Source organism: Mchenga conophoros, linkage group LG2 (assembly GCF_057382185.1).
Source record: "Mchenga conophoros isolate Kocher_MC1m ecotype Shallow Benthic linkage group LG2, M_conophoros_male_GT1.1, whole genome shotgun sequence".
NCBI classification, from domain to species: Eukaryota; Metazoa; Chordata; class Actinopteri; order Cichliformes; family Cichlidae; genus Mchenga; species Mchenga conophoros.
Window position 1 is genome coordinate 8,785,296 of NC_140527.1, and position 23,142 is coordinate 8,808,437.

Below are 23,142 nucleotides of genomic sequence, written 5' to 3' on the forward strand. Positions count from 1 at the left end.
GAAGTTGGTACAATGTGTCCAGTGTTGGAGATCCTGTAATGGCAAAGGATCTTTCCAAAAACCTGCCATAATTAATCACAACCTGTAGTAAGATTCATAATTCACAATTTCTTAATCAAAAAAGAAACAAACTGAATAAATGTCCATCTCAGTTACAAAAGCCCAAAGACCAATCAACGACCCCAGCATCCACCAGTTGCTAGGTAAAAATCTGTATTCCCTGACTGGTTGTTTGTTCACTGTCATGGTCTGGTGACCTCGTGTTTATGTTTTGTTTATTTAGTGTTCTGTTATTTAGTGATTCTTCATGAATATGTCTTTTGCACTTCTAGATTCCTTAGTTATTCTTTAGTACTTTAGTGATTTTCCAGCCCTTAGGTTTTGTCACTGTGCCTCCCTCCCTTTCCTTGTGTTACGTCTAGTGCTCCTGGTTTTGATGTTCGTGTATTTCCTGATTTAGTTTGACAGTCTCGTGTCCTGTGTCAGTGTATTCTGTTTTGCTTCCTCCCTGTCTCGTCTCATCTAGTTAGATTCAGCTGTGTCTCCCTCCTGTTACCACTCACTCCTTGAGGGCTCAATCACTCCCAGTTCCAGCATCATCTGAACCTCCTTCCTCAATGGTTCCACCATCCGTTCTGGTATCCTGTAAGGCTTAAGACGAAGAGGTTTTGTGTCTTTCAAGATGATGTTATGTGTTATGACATTTGTTCGCCCCGGTGTGTCTAAGAACAAAGATGGAAAGGATTTCCTCACCTCGTTCAACTGTTGCCACTGATCTTCAGTCAGATGTTCAGGAGGGTCTTCAGATTTGGGCATGCCTCTGAATGGGCTCATCTCAGCTTCTCCAACCTCCAGAATGCCACTGTCTTCAGGCCGAACATCTTGTACCATCAGGATTTGCTTCACACCTGGTTCTGGGGCGTTTCTTTCATGATACTCTTTTAACAAGTTTACATGTAGCAGTTGCTTTGATTTGTGTTTCTCTGGACAAATGACCTCATATGTCACTGGGCCGGTTTTTCTGGCCACAGTATAAGGTCCTTGCCACTTAGCCAGCAACTTACTTGGTCCAGTAGGCAAAAGTACCAAAACTTTTTGACCAGTCTTTAGTTCTCTCTCACAGGCATGCTTGTCATACCATATCTTTTGCTTTTGCTGCGCCTTCTGCATATGGTCTCTAACCTGTTCTCTGTATGTTTCCAGTTTGTCTCTCATCTGCAATATGTAGGAAATGATGTTCATCGTCGAAGCCACTTCAGTAGACCCCGGTGCCACTCCAGCCACCCAGTTCTCTTTCAGCATATCCAGGGGGCCTCTAACCTGCCTTCCATAGAGCAGCTCAAAAGGGGAGAAACCAGTTGAAGCCTGTGGTACTTCTCTGTATGCAAACAACAGAAAAGGCAACCATTTATCCCAACCTTTGCCAGTATCATCAATAAACTTTCTCAACATTTGCTTTAATGTACCATTAAATCGTTCCACCAGACCGTCCGTTTCTGGATGGTAGGGAGTAGTTCGAATACCTTTTACACCAAGTTGGTCATAAAGAGACTTTATCAAATGTGACATAAAACTGGTACCCTGATCTGTCAGGATCTCCTTTGGAATGCCAACTCTGGAAAAAAGGTCTACTAAGCATCGAACAATGTGTTTGACCTGCAGAGAACGCAGTGGATAAACATCTGGATATCTTGTGGCATAATCACAAATGACTAATGCATATTTATGACCACTACTGCTCTTAGGTAAAGGACCTATGATATCCATAGCTATTCTCTCATAAGGTACATCCATTATTGGTAATGTTTGCAACGGGGCTCTGTCTGAAATTTTGGTAGGAGCCACTTTCTGACATTCATGACATGTTTTGCAGTAGTCAACCACATCTTTGTACAATCCTGGCCAGTAAAAACGTTGAGCAACACGATTGTAAGTCTTTGCCTGTCCTAAATGTCCTGACCATGGTACAGTGTGGCCCAAATGCAGGATTACTGATCGGTACTCTTTTGGTACAACAAGTCTGGGTTTCTCCATGTCCGCTAGATACAGAAGTTTATCCTTTATTATGAAAGGTTCTCCAGTTACACTTTTAAGCCCTACATCATTTTCTTTTCCATCATCCACGTTGCATGCTTTCTTAAAGAGAGGTTTTAAAGATGAATCATTTTCCTGTCTTTCTCTAAAATTATTGGGAAACTCCCACTGAAGATCAATAGGTGGAGACATTGGTAAGGTTGGTTCTGGAAAGTTTGCCCTACCACTGTTTTTATTTTTCTCCTGCCTACGTTGTCGTTTTGTTTTCCTGAGTTTACTCCCTCCTTCAAATAAGTCTTCATCTACATCAGGCAGTGGTTCTAAACCCCTTTTCATTGAACGAGTGACAACAGCACAGGAATAGGCTTCAGAGTTATTATGAACCAAACTGTCTAAGATTGGTAAGTCTTCTCCCAAAATGACATCATATGCTAACTGATCCAACACTCCTACAGTTAACATAAATGCTTGGCCCTCAAGTTCAATAGTGACATCTGCTGTTGGATAATCTTTTTGACACCCATGAACACAAGTAATATTTACAGGTTTGTTAAAGTCAGGTAATACATTGCTCAACATAGAAGATTTAACCAAGGTTTGTGAGCTACCAGTGTCAGCAAGAGCCTTTACTGTTCGGCCATTTATTGAAACATCTACCACATGTTTATGTGGCACTAAACCATCACCAGTAAGTTCCCCCTCAAGACCTGTGGAGGGAACTACACACAACTCTGACTTTGGTTTTCTTAGGGGACATAAAGAAGCTTTATGACCAGGCTGCTGACAGTAATAGCAAATGAGGTTGTACCTTTGACTGCAATGTATAGGCTTCTTACCACCCCTAGTGTCCAAGCTTTCAACACTAGTCACCCCTGGAGGTTTTACCTCCCCAAACCTTGGTCTCCCCACAGTCATCTTTGACTTAGAAGGTTCACGATGAGCAGCTAGGTAACGTTCAGCCAGATCTGCAGCTTCCTCTCCTGTCTTTGGGTTGTTCTCTTTCACCCATGTGCGGACATCTGACTGCAGCACGCGAAGAAACTGTTCCAAAATAATGGTTTCACCGATCTCTTCTTTGCTCCGACTGTCAGGACGCATCCATCGCTTATAGAGTCCCTTTATCCGATTGTAGGTTTCACGCACACTTTCTCCCATGGGTACACTGGTGCTCCGGAACCGGTATCTGTAGGTCTCCTCTGTTACATTAAACTTGGATAACACTGCAGCTTTAATGGCTTCATAAGAGTCAGACTGTTCTTCATCCATGCCAGCATAAGCTTCAAGGGCTTTTCCAGTCAATAAGGTGACCACTCTAGCTGCCCATTCAACTTGCGGCCATCCCCACGTTTTAGCTATGCGTTCAAATCGTACAAAAAAACTTTCAGGATCCTCACCTTCCCTGAAGTCAGGTATTCTTGGCTCACCCCCACGGTGTGTTTCTGCTCTCTGCACTGGAGCAGGTTGAACGACATGCATTTGAGACTGTGCAGGCAGTGGTTGAGATGGAGGAGGCAGCTCAGCTTGGTGTTCAGTGGCTCCGTGAGGTGGCTGCACAGCTGATAGTGGAGGCAGTTTCCCAGCCTCTTGCTTTGGACAAACAGCTGCTGTAGAAATGTCACTCTGGACAGAAGGTTGAAGTTCAGAATGTTCAACATGTTGCAGCCTTGGTATATTGTCACTCAGTTGTTTTATCTGTTCAAACAGTATTGCTTCTGTTCTTTTGGAATGCCGCATAAATTCTCTAATTTCATCAAAGATATCCGGTTCAGAAAGTTCTTTACTCACGACACCAACTGCAGTCTGCTTAGGTCGTACTACTGGTTCAAAATCATCCTCATTAGCCATTGCTCCTTCAGGTGGTGGATCTGGCTCAATTGTTTGTCCACCTTCTCTTTCTTCCATGTCAGCAAGGGGGTTTTTCCTTGTCCAACGGTTTCTTCCACGTCCTACACCCCTCATTCAGCGTGTTCGGTCCCTCATTCACAGGCGTAACCAAATCCCACTTCTGACACCAACTGGTACGCAGTGAGGGGTGGTGAGGGAAACATCAGACTTCACTCGATCTTAATTAAAGTAATTGTTTTATTATCTCTTGCCAACATCATACACATGCAGACAGTAACTTTTCAAAATGGCTCCCAATCCATTTCCTGCTCCCTTTAAATACTCTAAAGACACACCTTAATACAGACTGGCCTATAGAAGAGCTGCAATTGAGGCAGGCTTCCTCTTTACTGGGAAAACAAGATGGCCACCACAAAGGTAACCTGCAACACTTTGTTACTCAAATGCTTCCCAACAGAGCTTTAAACATAAAATGTGTAGCAATATACCCAAAGTTTTAGTTATATGTTTGATATTTGCAAACAAATGTTTGCTATTCAGCATCATCGGACTGAGTGCAGGAGCTTGGTGGTCGTGCCATTAAAGCTATGAGACTGTGGTGTAGTTTGTGTAAAGCCTGTTGAACATGGAGTCAAAACTTAAATCACACATCTTGTCCGCTGTTTGTCAAACGAACCCCTGTCATGCTAACAAAAAATGTTGTCCCAGCACCGCCGATGAAATATAATGATGCTTCCTGTATCATTAATGGTTTAGTGTTGTTAAGATTTTTTTATGCATGTTGAAAGTTTGCTGTAGTCCTGAATAAACGTGTAGCTCCTCATGTTGATTGCAGTGTAATGTTTGTGGTGTGACAGAATGCATACTTTAAATGTCTTGGCTCACCGTGTGTAAACTGCGTTTGCAATAAGCATGTATCATATGATTCACATATGATAAAGCGTCTGAGTCACCGTGTTTAATCTGAGCCACATGCAAATTGATGAATGAAGCGATCTGCTCATCAGAGTCAAGCAGTACCAGTGGGGGGATAATCAGTATTGCTTCATTTTGGTTGAAAGAACATTTGTTGTTTCCTCTGCACGCCAGCTGCTGGTTGTCCTGCAACGTTTCATTGGCAAAACAACAAAAGAGAACATTTGCAGGTGCTTGTGCTCTTGTTAGTGGTGTTGATTACAAGGTTTGAACAATGGACAATTACTGAAAAATGTGACCAGACAGAGTCGAGGCACATGTGATGTGCATGTGTGACACCAAAAGCGGGACAGGAGCACATTGTATTTTAATTCGGTCATATATCACGATGAACAATAGTGGAAACAAAACAATGCGTGTGTGGTTTCACGGGTGTGTTTTTCCAAGGGTGTTTGGTTTTTCAAAACAATGACTGGAAGGTAAGCTAACCACAAACACATAAAACATTGCATCTCCTGGCTTGCAGAAAGTGAGAAAAGAAAGCAAAGACATCCAGGCTTCTGTCCTCATGGAGGTTTTTGGTATCCGTCGATAGGGCTCCCTGCCTGAGGGCAGAAAAATAAAATGTAAGTGAAGATGACCAAAGACAATAAACATAAGAGTGCACAAGAAGGGAATTGAGAGTGAGAAAAAACCTCAAAGAAAGTAAGTACAGGTCAAAGGATGGCTGGAAATGAATGCTACAAGTGAGATTGAGGGATATTTCTATTTTAACCAGCTGTATTTTCCTGTTAATGTGACTGTCGTAACTCTGTGTATTCTCCACACCGATTGTAAAAAGCAAATCTACTTGCAAGCAGCATATATTATAGCAAAAAGTGCAAGCTCTCTGCAGCTTTCCAAAACACGCAATTGTACATATAACAGGTTAGTCTGCTTTGTAATTTAATTCAAAACTCAAAATGGCACTCAGCACTTGTTCCTATGGTGTCCTAGGGGATCTCCTCCCAGATCTAGACAGGGCATCACTGAGCTCCTGAAAGTCTGAGGTGCAATCTGGTGCGTCAGATGGACAAGCATAATGTCCCAGAGGCATTCTATTAGATTTAGGTCAGATGTGCGTGGGGGTCAGTGTTATCAATTCCTTCATCTTCCAGGATCTGCTTGTAAAGTTTTGCCTCATGAGGTCGGGCTTTGTCATACATCGGGAGGAAGCCCAGGGCCCACTGCACCAGTGTATGGTCTGATAGTGGGGCCAAGGATTTCACCCCGATATTTAATGGCAGTCAGGATGCCACTTGCTGAGTCTGTAGAGGTCAGTGCATCCCTCCGTGGTCCCTCCCTGAACGATGATACAGGCAGCATAACGTTCTCCACAGCTTCTCCAGGTCCTTTCAAATCTGTCACATGTCTTCAAGGTGAAGCTGCCCTCATTTGTGAAAAGCACAGGGCACTAGTGGTGGACCTGCCAATTATGGTATTCTGTGGCAAATGCCAATCAGACTACATGGTATCAGGTATATTCTGTGATCTTGAGACTGTGCTGGGAGACACAGCAAACCTTGCAATGGCATGTATTGACGTATTGATACTGAGCAATCGGAAAAAATGGTCGGTGGCCTCCACCTGTAAAACCATTCCTGTTTTGGGGTTGTCTCATTGTTCCACATCTAGTGGACCTGTTGTAAATTTAATTAACACAAAAGAACCAGAATTTATTTAACAATCCTCTCTGTTATTCAACTGAACAGATCAATATCCCAGAATTTTAACTGAGTTGATGCCATACTCTGATTTAAAAGGGTTTCTTTTTTTAAAGGCAGAGTATCTTCTCCTATATTTCCAAAACTACCCAGAGAACCAGAGTTAGACTTATTGGTCTCTCAATAAGTTACTTAATCTAAACACTAGAAGAAGATTCACACTGATATTTAGCCAAGAATTTGAGACTTTTTTTATTCACCTGTACTTCAGCAGCACCACTCTGTCTGAAATAGCACATCTCTCTATCTCTGCAGATGTCAGCCCAATGAACAGTAAGCGTCCTCCTTTTCTCTTTCTGTCATCTAACAATACTTATGTCTACACAATGTGAATCTCCCATTTGTATAAATCATGTCAGAGCTGGTAATGTGTTTTTTCATGGCTGTTTCCTCTATGACTCCGGTGCTCCCTGCTCCTCCAGCTAAATTTCTTCCCTCTCTCAGCTCAGCAAGGACTGCAAAAAAACCCCACTCTGCATCATCTGCACTCAATCAGAATAATTATCCCAAGAAATGCACTGCAGAGTCTGTGAGAGGTGAGGGGAATGAAGCACAGAGGCTATTGGCAATCACCTCCCTCTAGTCATTATTAGTCATCTCTTTGCTGCTTTGGAAAAGGACTCGAATGGCTTGGGAGGAAGCCATGTGCAGCCGACAGACAGACAGACAGTGAAAAGGTCTGATGTGAATCCGGAGCCCAAAAAATATCAGCCACCTCTGAAGTCTCTGGCAGCCTGGCAGCTCATCTGGGGGACTGGCAGCCATCCGCACACGATTATTAGCCTTATGTTCTGTCTGTCAGGCTTCCTCTTATCCCCATTTTTTAAAACACTGAACTTGTCATTCTGAAGATGTGAGGGCTTTGAAAAATCCCCAAAGTGGCCAGGCAGACACCTTCCACTATAAAAATCCTGCAGGAGGATGAAGTGTTTGAGGTCCTGTCAGGATTTGTGAGCTCTTCCTGAAGGACTTCTTTGTGAGACATCGTGGGGTTCCTATTTGATTGCAAAATGGCTTTGAAACCTCAAGTTCCTCAAAGCCCTCTAACTTTTTAAAGCATGCTGCAGACAGAAAAACAAAACACTGATTAGACTCTGGTACCCATGAAGTATCAGTTATATGAATGCTCTGGCTGTTCTGCAAGTCCACAGGGGACTGGCAGCCATCCTCGCATGACTATCGCTGTTTTGAATGTCTGTTTTGCTCTTGAGTTGTGCATTCTTCTTTTATCCAAAGATTTTAAAACATTACACTGGTCACTCTTACAGAATCCTTTCAAACAATCCCAAGGCTGCTACTATCTGCACACTGCTCTTCAAATGAATACACTCAGGAGAAATATGGTTAGTTTAGCTTAGCATAAAGACTGGAAAAACTAAACTGGAAAAACATAACGTTCTGGTTTTATGGGCATTAAGCAGAGGACTTTTCTTGGCTTGGAGCAGTGACTCACTGGTGAATCTGCTGAGTGATGGAAAACATCCCAGTAATGACATATTTGTTGTTTTCACACTGTTTATTTTATAGATTAAACAACCAATATAAAACACAATACTAAGTAAGCTGAAAAGCCAGTGGTAGATTATGCTACCTGCGCACAAAACTAGACTGTTTCCTTGTATTTCGGTTCTGAATGCTAAGCTAAGCTAACTAGTTGCTCGCTCCAGCTTCATATTCAATAGAAAGAGGCTTCAATGCTTTCAACTAACCCTTGAAAATAAACCCATTAAGCTTATCTCTCAAAATGTTAAACTTTAACAAACACAACACGTATGAATCCTCCTGAACAAGTTTCCTCTTTCAATTCAGCTTTTCAGCGATTTGCATCAAAGACATTTCAGAAAATTCAGCAAATGTGATGCCCCTATCAATGCCATCACAGCAACAACAACAGAAAACTGTGTGTACTCAGTTCTGAGTGTAGCATACTATGGATGTGTATAAATAAAATAATAAAAGCCCCAGTTATACAAAGAATTAAAAACTACTAACACAATCTAAACTGGTACTTTGATTAAATCCAATATGCAATGAACATGTCATAAACTAAGCTGCAACTTTCAGTGCATAAAAATTAGGTAGTGGGAAAGAAGAACTGCCTTCCAACAACTGGTTTGGTGATTGCATTGCATTTTTTCACATTTTGTGACCAGTTTTCAAGCAGATGTGGCAAATAACTGATCGCCCAGAGGTTGAAATGCATCATCTTCAGACTCTAGGTGACTATTGTCGATAGCAAGGCGACTGCATGGGTTGCCTGGTGGGAGGCAATTGCAGTCTGTCTCAGACTGACTACAATCACTCTGAGACAGACTGGTGAAGGTTTGAGTGAGTTTGTGTCAATGAATGCAACTTGTCTGCAATATTCAACCAAACTGGTTACCAACTGGTTGCATTGTGGTTATATTCCTGTATAAATACAAGGGTACCAAGCACCTGTGCCGTGTTGCAGTTAAATTGCCGCTCTGCATCAACTATGTCACTATTTGTGGAGGAATTTCTGTTTCAAAATCTATGAGGTCTTACTGGACTCCGGTGTGTTAAGACAGTGATAAAACACCAGTGAGACAGTCTGGTGCCAACTATTTACATTCAAAGTCGGTTTGACGATAACAACTGATTGCAAGTGGTTGCACACCTGGTTCCCATCTTAAGAGCAAGTTACAAGGAGATAGCTTAGATGGTTCAACAACATCATTTAAACAAAAACAACATGGCAGTGACCAAAAACACTAAAGCTGATGGTTCAAAATGGAAAAATCCAGAAGTCAGTGGGTGAGGTCACTGTGCCTACACCATCTTTTAGATACCGCCTATAATCATAACTAATTTATTTCTATCTGTTTTCATCTGTTACATTGGTTATGCTACCCCAACTTTTTCAGATGTGTTTCACTATTGGATTCTCCAAAGACCTAAAAAGTCAACGACTGTCATCAGTTATTATTGGAAGCAGTCCTGCAGGGTGACTTTCTAAAACTTTGAATGGTTCCACTTTATGTGCTGAGTGGATATTTGTAAATCCAGTTTTTACCCAGATTGTTATTTTTTCAATGTTCTGTTTTTTGGCTTATTTAGTCCTCCTATATGCATGCAGTCTGCTGTACAGACTCGTGTGTCCATGTTTAAAAACACTGATGATACTTCAGTGCACATGAATGTTCAGAGTCTTTTGGAAAACTCTCTGGCACTGCAATGAGCCCACAGCGGACTGGCAGCTGTGACCAGATGAATATGGTTTGGATTTCTAATATTTCAACACGAGTCTGCTCTTGTTTTTGATCCAAATATTTCGAAACACTGAAAAGATGGCTGTAGAGATAGAGGTGACATTGGAGGGGGGAAAAGGGGGGGAACTACAGACTGGTTCGTGAATTCTAAGGCCAAAGGAAACAGCCGATGTTTCAGGTGTCCCAAAGAAAGCACAGCACGAGCCGATTGTTCAAACAGCCTACTTTTACGTTTAGCAGCCAACAAGAACTCCATCTATATGATTAAATTGGACCTTTTTCTGTAGTTCCATACAGAAGTGTTAAAGCAGAGATTGTTGACCTAGGAGGCAGTACATCTGACTGCCCCCACAAGGGTCCCAATACAAGGATTCAATGAAGGATGGTGCTTTGGGTTGAAATACGCTGAGTTACAGTGTATTATAAGATTAGAAAGGTCAGAAAAAGTGACAATACAAGCACACATTTACATGCACATATTATGCCAACTGTCACAGTTTCTTCATGAAGAGGACACTAGAACTGTATGTATGTAAACTTGGTTATTTGGGGAACGCGCAGCAGTTACTCACTGAATACTTGAAGACTACTCAACCATAAAAAGTAAAAAAGAAAAAAACAATTATTAGACTGTGAGTCTCCTGGATATTTGACAATTCCTTCAGGGACTGGCAGTCACATCCAGATGAATGTTAGCTCTCTTTTTTCATGTCTTCTATTTCAGTCCTGAGATCACCACCAGATTTCTTAAAATAAAGGTTCATCTGAGGGCTGCAGTGACACGCGAAGAGAGCCAGCAAGCATTCGAAACTTCGAGCTGCCACGAAACTTCAGTTTCTCATAACATTATTACAGAAAATAATCACCGCCGTGCTCCACACATGAGAAGTAACAGAGCCACACAGGTACCTTAAAGTGTGCCCTTTAGACGATCCACAGCAGAGATGTTAGACACGTTTATCCAAAGCACACTTGTAATTTCTGGAAGAACTGACAGCACGGCAGCTCCTCTGGGGACTGGCAACCATACTCGAATGAATATTGGCACTGTAATGAAGGTCTAATGTTTCACGTCCAAGGTTTCCACGTGTCATCAGAGATTTCACGAGACCGAACAGGCGTGGAGACATTTTGAGTAACCTTTAAGCTGCCGTGAGAAGATTTCTTCTGCAGCAAATTTCGATAAGAAAACCATTCAGGAAGAAAAAATTAAAGTGATACCTGGTCGAGGAGCTCTTCGCACAGCATGTTTGACTTCTCCACCTGAGACTCCAGGTTGGTCACTGTGTCTGCCTCCCATGATATTATACTGCTTTAAGAGACAGGAAGTTTAAATGTGTTATAAGGTGAGTAAAAGTTGAAAAAGACACTCAGATAATAATGAACTAGTTCCTCATTAAATCTGTTCATCTATCACTACCTGTCACAGCCCTCGGCGTCCTGAAGGGGGCAGACAAGTCTCCGTGTTGGACTGCCGTCGTGTGAACGCTTTAGTTTCTCAGCTTTCTTTTCCAACCTGCTGACCTGTCGCAGCAGAGCTTCTCTCTCCTCCATGAGGCAGTCTTTGAACCTGTAGAATATGATAACTCAGCAACTCTTCGAGCACAGCGTACATAATCTCACGAGTTTCTAAATATTTGCTAATTAATCTATAAAGGAAGCAGCAGCAGCATGTAGCCTGGCTGGAGGAGGGGGTTATAAATTGTAGGGTTGATTTCCAGACCTTCCTATCCACATGTAAAAATGTCCTAAAGCAAGATGTTGAACCCCCGTGTGCTTTCTAAATTTTAGCTGCTTTGGATACGAGTTTGCCAATGTGTCTAATGCAATGTGCATAAGCAGGGCCCAGAATATGAATTATGTGCACTACCTGTACTGATTGCATTAGAAATTTCTGGAGCGGGGCTTGTAATATATCAATGTATCAATTTGAAGTGAAAAGATAGGGGGGGAAAATGCACATTTACGCTCTCAGTCAAAATTCCTCTGATGTAAACACCAGACCAACAGAACAATACAATTTAGTTTCTTACCCTGTCCTTGACAGACTGTCATACGATCCAACTTATCCTAAACATGAAATCTGTATTAATCTTTTGGAAAGTTTAATGTGAGGAATTCTGGGGCCTAAGGCTGGGACACTAACAGGAAACATTTGGGTCACAGAGGGGAGATGTTTTTGAAAGCACTTAACTTTCTTCAAGAATCATCAATCTCTATTTTTTTGTATAAAGTTGATCTAGTGACTCACGAAAACAGATTTTAAGTGATTCCTTAAGGCTGCAATGTTTCTTGTTTCAGTTATAAAGGCGAAACATGGGAGATGCTTTAAAAATATCATCCAGTGTGTTAGAAGGGCCTCGGGGATTCTAGCAGAGCTTTCTGACTGATGAACAAACATTGCTGGTTAGTTTTAAAGAAACTTATGGTTACTTCTGTGACCTAAATGCATGATGATGAGTGGTATCCTACCCACATACACTATAGTACTTAGTTAATTTCTAGCAAACTCAGCTGTCAGACCTCTATCTCAACTTATTGGTCTTTCTTTAATTACAAGAGACATATAAAAGTATTAAAAAGAGGTTTTTGTGACATTTTTGGAAGCTACAACACTCTTTCCAGATCTTTTGTCCGTAACATTTTAGCACCTTTAAGCATGTTGTTTCAGTTTTACGACCTGTAGCAGCTTATGTGCTGTGGTGCACCCTCACTGCTGTTTCCAGCTGGTGCAGACAGCTGTTTTCAGCTGTGACAAACCAACCTGCATGGCAGCACAAAGATGCAGTCAGAGGCTTGTTGGGAATTGAATTTTGAAGTTTTTTTCCCCAGAGAAGATGGTGAAGACGGAGTTAAAGTAAATAAGATGGGTAGAAAGCAGACTACAAAGTCAATTAGGTCCCTCTGTGTCTGCTTATTGTGAGTATGTGTAGCTCATACTAACACAGTGCTACCAGTAACATCATAACAAGGCCAAATCATACCATGGGAATTTTAGGTAGCTTTGTAGTTCTGCCACAAAGAAACAGACAGATCAAAGATGTTAATGCTTAAAAAATAGTTTAAAAACTTTTTAAATTCATCCAAATCTCTCAAAAACAGCTATGATGTTACATCTATTGATGTCTTTGTATTGTGTTGCAGTGATATCAAGAAATCAGGATGGACTGTGCTCTCTTGTAATACCACTTTGATCCACATGATGGTGCACTGAGTGTCTAATCCAGGGGTGTCAAACTCAAATACACAGTGGGCCAAAATTCAAAACTGGAACAAATTCGCGGGCTAACATTAATATTTATTGAAATATATTTATTCCTCCAGATATAAGAATGAATCTTTTCTTATGGACTCAAACACGTTTTGCTGAAAAACTGAATATGGAACAAGCAAAGCTTAATACTAAACAATATATATATTAGCTGTATAATACCAGTAGGCCGCTCTAACAGTAATTTGGTATGGCTTCGCGGGCCAAATGTCATTAGGCTGCGGGCCAAATGTGGCCCGCGGGCCAGAGTTTGACACCTATGGTCTAATCTGATTTAAGTCCAAAAACACCCATTACAGCAGTATTCACGCAACATTTTAAAGAATTCTTGTTACTATCACACTTTTGTTGTGTTTTAGGTGGACAACTACACTAGAACCTTCTGGTAAAACACTGCCATCTTGTGGTGAAATGTTTAATGACATTTGCAGAAGGTAATTGCAAAAAGTACCTTTAATCACTGTTTAGAATAAATCAAGTATTTCTATACAAATAAAAAATAATTGTGTTTGAGTAAATGACAGTCAGTTAAACAACTGGAATAGTTTGCTTGTTTATTTTAATCACATTTGACATGCATTAACTCTGGTAGATGCTTTGTATATTATAAGAAATCAGAACTTTACTCACTTCCAGCTAGATAAAAACGCAAGTAGATAAGTCTCCTTTCCAATAATCATTTACAAATGTATTTTCTATGCAGAACCACATTATTTATATTAAGAAGGGGTTTTCAGGGTTTCGTTTACATCAACTTTGAGCATGTGTGCAGACAATAAAGACTTTAAAATCTGATCCTGTTATGTTTTTTGGTACACACAGCTGAGATATATTTAAAAACAAAGCAAAACAAAAAAAGAACCCTACTCACCTCTTCACACAAGACATCCAGTAACGCTGTTGCTGACAAAGCCACTCGAACTGCTCTGCCGTCTCCTGAAGTTTCCTCAGGCTTCCCTCATTTTCCTGCTGCAGTTCCCTCACCTCAAAAAAAAAAAATACAAATAAATAAATATATTTCTCCCAAAACCAGGATGTGACCAAGACAACAAAATTAGAAAATTATGATGTGGGCGTGTAAATATAAATCAGGAAAAGACGACATGTCATGTGGAAAGATGAGCGGGTCCAGTGGAGTCAGACTTAATCTTCTGCTCCCAGACCTTTCACAATAATTTACAGGCCTTATCCCCTGCAAATAATTGTTCTCATGAAGTTTCTCACTGACTCTGCAGTCTGTTGTTCTCTTCTCTTGGCCTTGTGGAGATGTCTCAAAGGAAAGATAATTGTAGACCTGGATTGTTTGCTGTTTGATGGACTGGATGAAGCAGACGCCAATTCGGGAGTGAGTCTTTGAAGCCGAGTGTAAATAAATGAGGAATGTTCCGCTAATGCCTGGACCCAACACACCGACACACACCAATGCAGACCTAATGCCAGCAACATCTGAATTAGTGCTCTCACTTGGGTGGTTGTAGTTTTTAAAATTTGGACACAGTACATAAATTTGAACCGTGAGGTTTTCGGAATCCAGCGGCAGATCATTATTCACAGCTGGCACTCTGCCACACTGACCTGAACTAACCTGAGACCGCACAAACAGTGTTAATCCATTACTTCTGATTGGAGGAGCCGGCTACAGAGAAATAATCCCCGTTCACGGCAAATTCATTAAAGCTCTGTCACTCATCAACAGTTTTATTTGTGTTTCAACCCCAAAAAAAGGCCAAAGCAGTGTTTAAATAAGTGTCTGATCCTGACATCTGCTGGACAAAATCAGCACTGCAATCACTAAACTGATGATTTTATTGAACCTCCTCATTAGCCAAAGTCTTGCATTTTACACTTTTTTTCTTTTCCAGCAGCATTTGCCTTGATGAAGGGATGTCTCCCCCGGTGCTTCTGCTGAGATTTCTCCCATCATGTACAGCTAATAGGTTGTTTTAGAGGGTGGTTCTTTTCAGGGTCCAAGAATAGAGGATTTTGATGTTATATGTGATAGTCCTGAGCCCTCCTTGTTTTGCCTGCATGCTGCACCTTTCAGGTACAAATGCTTGACTGCTCTTACCTCAATAAGGAAATTACTTTACTTGCTCGATGTGCAGTTTATAGTCAATTTTGCTTATGAATTTTCCTAATTGAATGAAGTGACCCATGAGTATCTGCGTAGCAGCCATAATAAGAGCTGGTCAGAGTATATACATACTAAGGAATGTTGCTCTGATGCTTCCTTTATTACCTGCTTTACCACAAGACACACTGGCTCATCCTTTATGAAAGGAAATGCAGTAAGGCTATCTCATAAGTCGAAGTGACACACTATCTGAAGATCATTAAAAACAAACAATCAACATAACTGACAAAACCCATGAGCCTCTCAACGTTCTTTTTTTATTGTCTTGCAGTTTCTTGTTTAAGCCAGAAATGTTTGACTTTGTTAAATAAATGTTAACGTAATTAAAATTCTTGCCGCGTGGGTCCAGCATCTTTATAACATCAGAGTGAGCTTATTCACGATTTGAACCTGTGGCTTTGCGCATACCAAGCAAGATCACACTCAACAATGTCCAAACACATGGACAGTTTCACACAGGAAACTTCTTGCCTCCTTTATTATTTTATTTAAATTCAATCAGTTTAATAAAGCACTGTGTACTTTTTGTTATGATGCTATGGACAGTTTGCTTTTACCGACAGCAGTATTTACTTTATTGCTTCAGAGGCCTGATATGAGTTTGTTTCTTCAGCAGTGTTTATCTAACAGTTCTCAGATCACAGCAGAGAATCATTTTAAAATACTTTTGCTTTTTCCATAAATCCTAATCATCAGTAAGGACGCGTATCACATCTCCAGACGCAGTGCAAACACTGCAGCTCTCTCCGCTTGGCTCATCCTGAACTACTCATCAAAAACATGGTGAAGCTGCTCAAATGTGGAACAAATTACCAAAGGAGCTCAGGCTGGTGCCGACTACTTTTAAAATAGTTATACATTCAAAATATAGACCTGCACATTTACCAGCGATTTCAATAAAACGTACTGTATCCAGATTTCTTACAGCAGATTCCCCTCCTGACGCAAACCCCAAAGAGATCTGGCAAATGTGTAAACTGCTACACAATAAAGAGAACTAAAAGTATGGAAGGTTTTGGAAAGTGTGAGTAGCTTGTTGAGTGTTACTAACGTCATGAGTGTGCAGCTTCCCCTCACTGCCCCCTCACCTGTGATATCTACTTTCAAAGAATGAAGATGACCACCCTGAAAAAGTCGATGGTTCAAAACAGGACCTCACAACACAGTGGCTGTGTCCATCCTTTGTATACAGTCTCTGCATGACTTTTCAGAGACACTTTTTAAGTCTTTGCACCACAAATATTACACCTTCAGCCTTTTGTTTCGAATTTATATGCAGTAAACTCTGAGCTTTGACCCACGTCACTCCTAAACTCTTCCTTCTCACCTCCTTCTGATAAGTTCTGCGGAGATCCGTCAGCTCTTCTGTCAGCATCCTGTTAGTTTCTTCTAGCCTTTCCAGCTCCACTGTCTTACTGTTGATGACAATTAGAAAAATGTCTTATTTACCTGTGTCAGCTCATTAAACTCTGCTTGTAGCCAGTTTAATTTTAGTATCTTTATTTGATCTTTCATCAATGTAAAGTTTACTGTAAGATAAACACTCATACTTAAAATTTACATTACTAAAGTAACTAAAATACTCACTCTTATCGTAGTGTGCTTAGATGTATTTTGTTTTTTCACACTCCATTTATTCATTTCTTTGTAGCCATCAGATAAGGAAACATGTTGGTCTTGATAAAAGTTTTAGGGTAAATATTTTGCTCTCTGCGAACGCCCAAATTTCTTTCATCTGCATTTCTGGAGTCATAATGTGATAACAAACTCTGACACTAAGCCGACACTCTGCAGGGATTTAACGTCAGCAGACTGAAGCTCGCCGCTGCTCGGAGGACTTTTCAGCTGATTTAAAGTCGCGGGTCCAGACTCGATGTTTTTGTTCAGCCTTGAAACAACAGTCTGAGACAATTTTCTTCTCTGTGCCGGGCAGCCTGTGACAGCTTTACTTGGCTTCAGTTTCCACAAGATGGTAATCAAAAGTCAACCGTTTTAATGTTTTTTCTTTTTCTGTCTGCAGCCTTATCTGGGTTAATGTTCATTGTGTATGTTTTAATGTCGATAAGGTTTTAATCAAGTCATTAACAATTCAGCAATACAGAGGACAGGCGGCTATTTTAGTTTCTCCAGAGCTATGCAATTTTTAAAAAATGGAAACTGTACACAGAAAGGTCCCAGACGGGGTTTAAAACTCTTCTTGCTGTGAGGTGACAGTGCTAACCACTGTACCACTGTGCCACCCACAGTAATTAGTGGATTAGTCCATTTTTTTTGTGTAGAATACGAAGTAAGAACACAGCATTATAATGACGGCTTTAAAGCCCAGAGTAGAGGTCCTGAGCCTCTTACATCTAAAGTCAAATGTTAGTATGTTAAAAATGGCAAAAATGACTCCAGACAACCACAAAAAGAAAATAAAGTTAAAAAGTAATCCAAGATTTCTATTAAAAATAACAACAAAGAGTTTTGAAACAATTACAAAGAGCAACAAAATGACCACAAAGAGACACAAAACGTATAAATTGTTTCAGAACTAGCTGGTGTCAGTTACAGAGAGATGCAAAACTACCACAGGAGATGCAAAATGGCCACAAAGAGATTTAAAAGTTAATACAAAGATACCTTAATATAATATAAAAATGGCACAAAGAAAATGTAACAACGTGAAAAAGATGCAAAACTACTGTCTTCATCAAACATAAGGAGGTGCTTTCATGTCTCCGAACCCCTCCACTGTCTAAATGTGCGTCTGTTTTGGAGCATGTCAGAGTATTAACTTAAAGTTAAAAAAATGTATTCCTATATTACATGAACTCATTGTGTGTTTTGCGGCTTACCTCTGCAAGTTTTTCTAAGTAAACGTAAACCAAATTGTGCTGTGTAAAGTAAAGAAAGAAAACATGATTCCGTGTTTTGTCATACTGGAGAGACTGAAGATTTACCTGCGCAGCTCTGCGTGGAGGCTCTCAGTGAGTGTAGCTTTGTGCTGGGCCTCAGCGTACAGCTCTGTCTGGAGATTTTCTGCCACCTCAGTTCTGTGTTGGGCCTCAGCCTGCAGCTCCTCCACCAGGCTCTCCAGCTTCACCTCAGAGCTCTGCAGGCAAAGCAGCTCTGCGCCGACCTGCTGCAGTAGCTCTGCATCCCGGGAGCTCGCCTCCACTAGCAGGACCACGCGCTGCCGAAGCAAGTTCACCAGGTCCTGCGGGGAAGATACGGACATACTGAGAATACTGCAGATGTGCTCACGTGAACACTTCAGCACTTCCTATCCTTTTCAAATCTCACTGGAGACATGCTATGCTCCAATACAGTCTGCATAAGTGATATCAGACACACCTTTAGGTCAAAGAGTTTGGGACAAGCCTAAACCTGATACTGTCTTTGAGGGGAAAGTGAAGGAGTCAAGCTCTCCAAAACTGTAATAAATACCACTGATGTCTCTAAGAGGCCTGATAATTTGTTACTGTGCAACCTTAAAGTAGGACACAGGATAAATGCTGAGCTGTGCCCTGCTGAAAAATGACTTGTGTCTCTAAAAGCATGAAAAATAATCCTTCTGACCACTTTGATAAGCTGCTGAAACAACTTTAACCTAATTTTAGAAGTTCCAGGGAAATTAATATGACAAGAAAGCTGTTTTGATGCTCATTAGATTTCTTTAGTTCAGTGAAATGTCTCTGTGGTTCAAAACTCTTACTTCTTGTAGCTCATACTTATGCAGTTTGTAAGTAACCAATGCCAAAACATCAGCATTTTCCATGTGCAAACACATTTACTGTAAACTTAATTCCACTGTAACTAACAGACAGCAAAGATGAGCTGATTTGTTGATGTCAGAGGTACAGATTATGTGGATAAATGGAAAGTTTCCTATTCATTTCATAAGCTGTATTTATCCACTACTTCTTAAGAATATTTAAACTAGTTTAAGTCTAGTTTAAATGATTTAAACTAGACTTAAACTAGAAGCAATATATTTAAAAGAGAGAGATTTCTGTACAGAAACCAACCAATAAGAAAATCTATAGATATACACAGATGTCACTCAGCAGCAACACTCAGTGACAGTTTAAATTTCAACCAAGTAACAAATACAATCCAACAAATACTTACATCCTGCAAAATGTAATTTATTTCCACTTCTACTGTAAAATGAGTAGCGTATGAATGAGCAAGAACTATTGGGAAGTGGCAGTGATTACAGATTCAACTAAAAGCGAATACCTCAGAGCTTTGTGCAAGTAAGATGTGAAGGTAAAACTTTACGGTGTATTTATTAGTAAATTATTAGCAACTTACTCTATTTGATCTATGTTGAATATATAAATGTAACTTTTATAGCAGACAGCCTTGTTCTGTCTACATGTAAAAGATAAGTCATAATCGGTCCACCTGCTGCTGCTGGATCCTGCTGATGAGTTGGGTCTGGTTCATCCTGAGGTCCATATTGAGCTGGTCTTGCTTGAGGAGTTGGGTGGTCACAGCTTCCAGATCATTCTGCAGCCTTCTCTCCCTCTCTCGGGACACCAGAAACTCTCTGTCCAACACCGCTGAGGCCACAAAACCAAGAAGAGTTAGTTAAACTGAGCACATTAGATGTAACTGTGTGGCTGACTTTACTTAAATACTTAATGTTAAACAGTCAATTTTGTACTGCAGACATTTATCACTCCAAAGACATTAATCACTGATGGTTTCATTTCATTAACTGATTAGTGCGGGAAAAAAATAAAAAACAAAAAAGTAAGTTAACTAAAAAATAAATCATATTTTAAAAATAAAATATGAACAGTGTATCAGAACTTCTCTGTAGTTTGTATAACAGTTGCCAGTATGTCTATTATAATACTTAATGCACTTAATGTAATAAATAAATTCTGCTTAAAAACTGATACATCAGTTTTACCAAGCAGAAAATCTACTGCATAGACTACTTTTGATACTTAAAAATACCGATTCCGTCAGTTATACTTAATTAGCTCAGTTATTTAAAAGTTCTATATTTAAACCATTAAGTAAGTAAACTCTGAATTGTTGTAGTTTTATTGATGTAGCTGCTCAATAATTGTTTTTGCTGCAACAAATTATTTTTTATTCAGGATTAACATTTTCTTAAAGAATAAATGAATATAAATAAATAAAATTTAAAAACAAAGTTAAGATGTGAACTTTAACCACTGATTGTTTTAGTTTTGCTTGTACTTATTTTTGTGTGTGATATGTTTAATTAAGGAGTAAAAAGTTGTAATGTAGCACAATTTTGTAGAGTATAATACTTACATTCTGATTTTTTTCTATAGTATATTTTTCTATAATACAGTACTTGAGTAAATATACTTAGTTACATTGTTAAGTTTTTATGTCAGTACAGCTCTAAATCCTTATGATACCAAAACAATAAACACACAACCAGAAAGGCTCTCAAGTACTAACATCAGTACTAATGTAGGATTTAGCCTGTTACAATATTTTTTAATTTTATAACATGGAATAAAATTTTAATTAAACATGGAATTTAATTGAATTAAAAAAGTAGATAACACCACTGTCACCACTCGCTACTCTTACATCTTATTACAGAGGTAAATGTGCATTGTAACTCAGTATGGGCTTTAAGTAGATCAACACTGACCCAGATTGCAATAAAAACAGATAATACAAACTGTAGTTATATTACATGTTAAAAAAAACTACCAGAAATTTCTGTAAATAAACTTTGCTCTAGTCAGATACCCTGTAACTGTGACTGCATTGACTTGGAAACTGTTGCACAATGACTATAAAGTTGATTCTGTTAAAGTGTAATCTGCTGCAGGAAACATGCACTTTGTTTTCTGTTTATTAAGAACACCGGGCTCAAACTAATGCAGCGACCCTGCAATAAAGCCTGTTTTCATTAAAGATCAGTGTTTTAGTTCGTCACATTTTACTTGACAGCGTAAAGATGAAAGTATTTCTTTTCACGCAAAACATGTGTGGTTCTTCTAACAAACCTGTGACCTTCGATTGAATTTGATGTTTATTTGACAAGCGTGTTTTTCCATTCAGGAAATTTGACCCTGGGTCAAGTGGATTCCAATGCACACACACAATGCAACAGCACATAAAGAGATATTTACATATAAATAGATGAAACAGCAGGTCAGACTGTTCCTATACATGGAATGCAGAATGTATTAATATGCATTCAGCATATGCTCTTTATCATAGTGTAAAATAAAATTAATACATTTTATAAACTGAGCTAAATTAAGTTTAGAAATTAAGCTAAACTGAAGCTAATCAATTTATATTTTGAAACATGTTTGCCATGTTTCATGTAGTTTTTCTTTCTTTTTTTCCAAGACATTTTTCAAATTATTATTACTTTATTTTTCAGATTTATTAGTAAAGTCTAACTATGGACATTTGTGACGGGCATTTGTTTATTACCTTTACTATTTTTACAAACAAAGCAATCTTTAAAAACTCATGAATCTATAAGTAAGCAGCAGCACTTCCATTTTCAACAGTCACATAATTATACTAAGCAACTTTTTCTGTGCAGGACTTTGACTTGTAGCAAAGCATGATAATAAAGCCAGCAATACTTTGACTAAAGAAAAGGATGGGAGCACTTTCTGCAGTTCTGATGACATTTTAAATATTAATTTCCATCTTATTTAAACTGTTAGCTCTATAGACATTGTGTGGTGCTCATCTGATCTACTACTTGACTATAATCTGAACGCCTCAGTGGACTCAACATTATAACCTTCCTGAAGGGAGAAGAGGGTTTTTTTTTCCCTTTGTAGTAAACTAGCAGTTTTCATGTAGATAAGAGATTAACAGTCAGCTGAACCCGTCTTGACCTTTGTGACTTACCTTTGTCATGAGCTAGGCGGGTGCACTTGGCCGTCAGATACTGGATCTGACTGAAGTCCTCGTCCCGGTGTGCTCGGAAAAACCGCCTCATGATCATCTGTGTCTCATCTGCTCCCTGAAAGACCTAAAACCGCCTTCCCATGATCCTCGGGGCAGGGCGGGTGTGTCCCACATGGTCTGAGCGGACATAGCGTGCACATTTCCCGCAATATTTAACCTTACCTGAAGGTCTTAAAGAGGACTCCTACCTGGTGCACACCTACAAGGGGCAGGTTTCAGCATTAAAACAAGCTGCTGTTGTCACAACATGGAAGCGAGTGCTGCTGCGGTGTCTCTCTGTGGATTTTCTTGCCATCTGGCCTGCTACTTGAATAAAGAGGGAAAACTAAAGTTTGCATCATGCACAAAGTAAAAGGCTGATCTTATTTTATATGCAAATTGTGTTGTGAAGTTCTTCCCCGAGGCAGTGGCTGAGCTGAAGAGGTTGGGCATGTTGTATCTAGCAGACAGGAGTCTTTATGGCAGCAGCCTCAGGTTAGTGCTTTATTATATATGACTGCATAAGAGGTTTAATAAAGGAAAATCCCATGAATGTGCATTAAAATCGAGAACTTTATCAAATGTATTCTGTTAAAGTGTCTATGTGTTGGTTTAGGTTTGATATATTGCCATGGAGATGAGCTCACTATGTTTTCAGTATTTTGTTGCTAGCAAGTAAAAAAATCCAGAGGACTGTGCAGCCTTGGTGAAGGTGAGCGTGTTCAGGTCACTGACTGTTATTTACTTTACAAACAACATGGAAAAGCCTTCTCTGTAAGTGATACACAGCTTTTCCATTTATTTGAGGTCATGTACAGGAAGTCTTGAACTTTTTAGGACAAATTTACCTTCAGCGGTGTGAGGCCACGGCGCATTGGTGCTCATAAAGGAGACGCTTTGTCTTTATTTTCCTAAATCCTTTCTCCTGCTTTATATAATAGAGCTGGACACCTCGAGAGGGGACTGTGGTTCGCTCTCGAACCTGTGGTCCAGTTTTTCTGCCACCAGAGGGAGACACACTGCCTCTAAGAGCCACTCCCCTGTGTG

At 39.9% G+C, this 23,142-nt stretch overlaps 1 protein-coding gene across 2 annotated transcripts; it reads right to left on the reverse strand.

The window, feature by feature from the left end:
* Window positions 1-4,115: 4,115 nt before the first annotated feature.
* Window positions 4,116-22,411, reverse strand: LOC146581649 (uncharacterized). 2 transcript variants are annotated; one of them, XM_085285499.1, is made up of 8 exons: window positions 22,057-22,411; window positions 19,585-19,742; window positions 18,135-18,391; window positions 16,520-16,607; window positions 13,930-14,042; window positions 11,208-11,357; window positions 11,009-11,096; window positions 4,116-5,399 (listed from the first exon to the last, which is right to left on the reverse strand). In XM_085285499.1, exons 1-8 carry the CDS (start codon window positions 22,151-22,153, stop codon window positions 5,361-5,363), a joined length of 990 nt encoding a protein of 329 aa, XP_085141625.1. In that variant the 5' UTR covers window positions 22,154-22,411; the 3' UTR covers window positions 4,116-5,360. The 2 variants fall into 2 exon arrangements, with proteins under 2 accessions (XP_085141625.1, XP_085141618.1); XM_085285492.1 differs by having other exon boundaries at window positions 11,009-11,099; window positions 22,057-22,410.
* Between the last annotated feature and the right edge of the window lie 731 nt (window positions 22,412-23,142).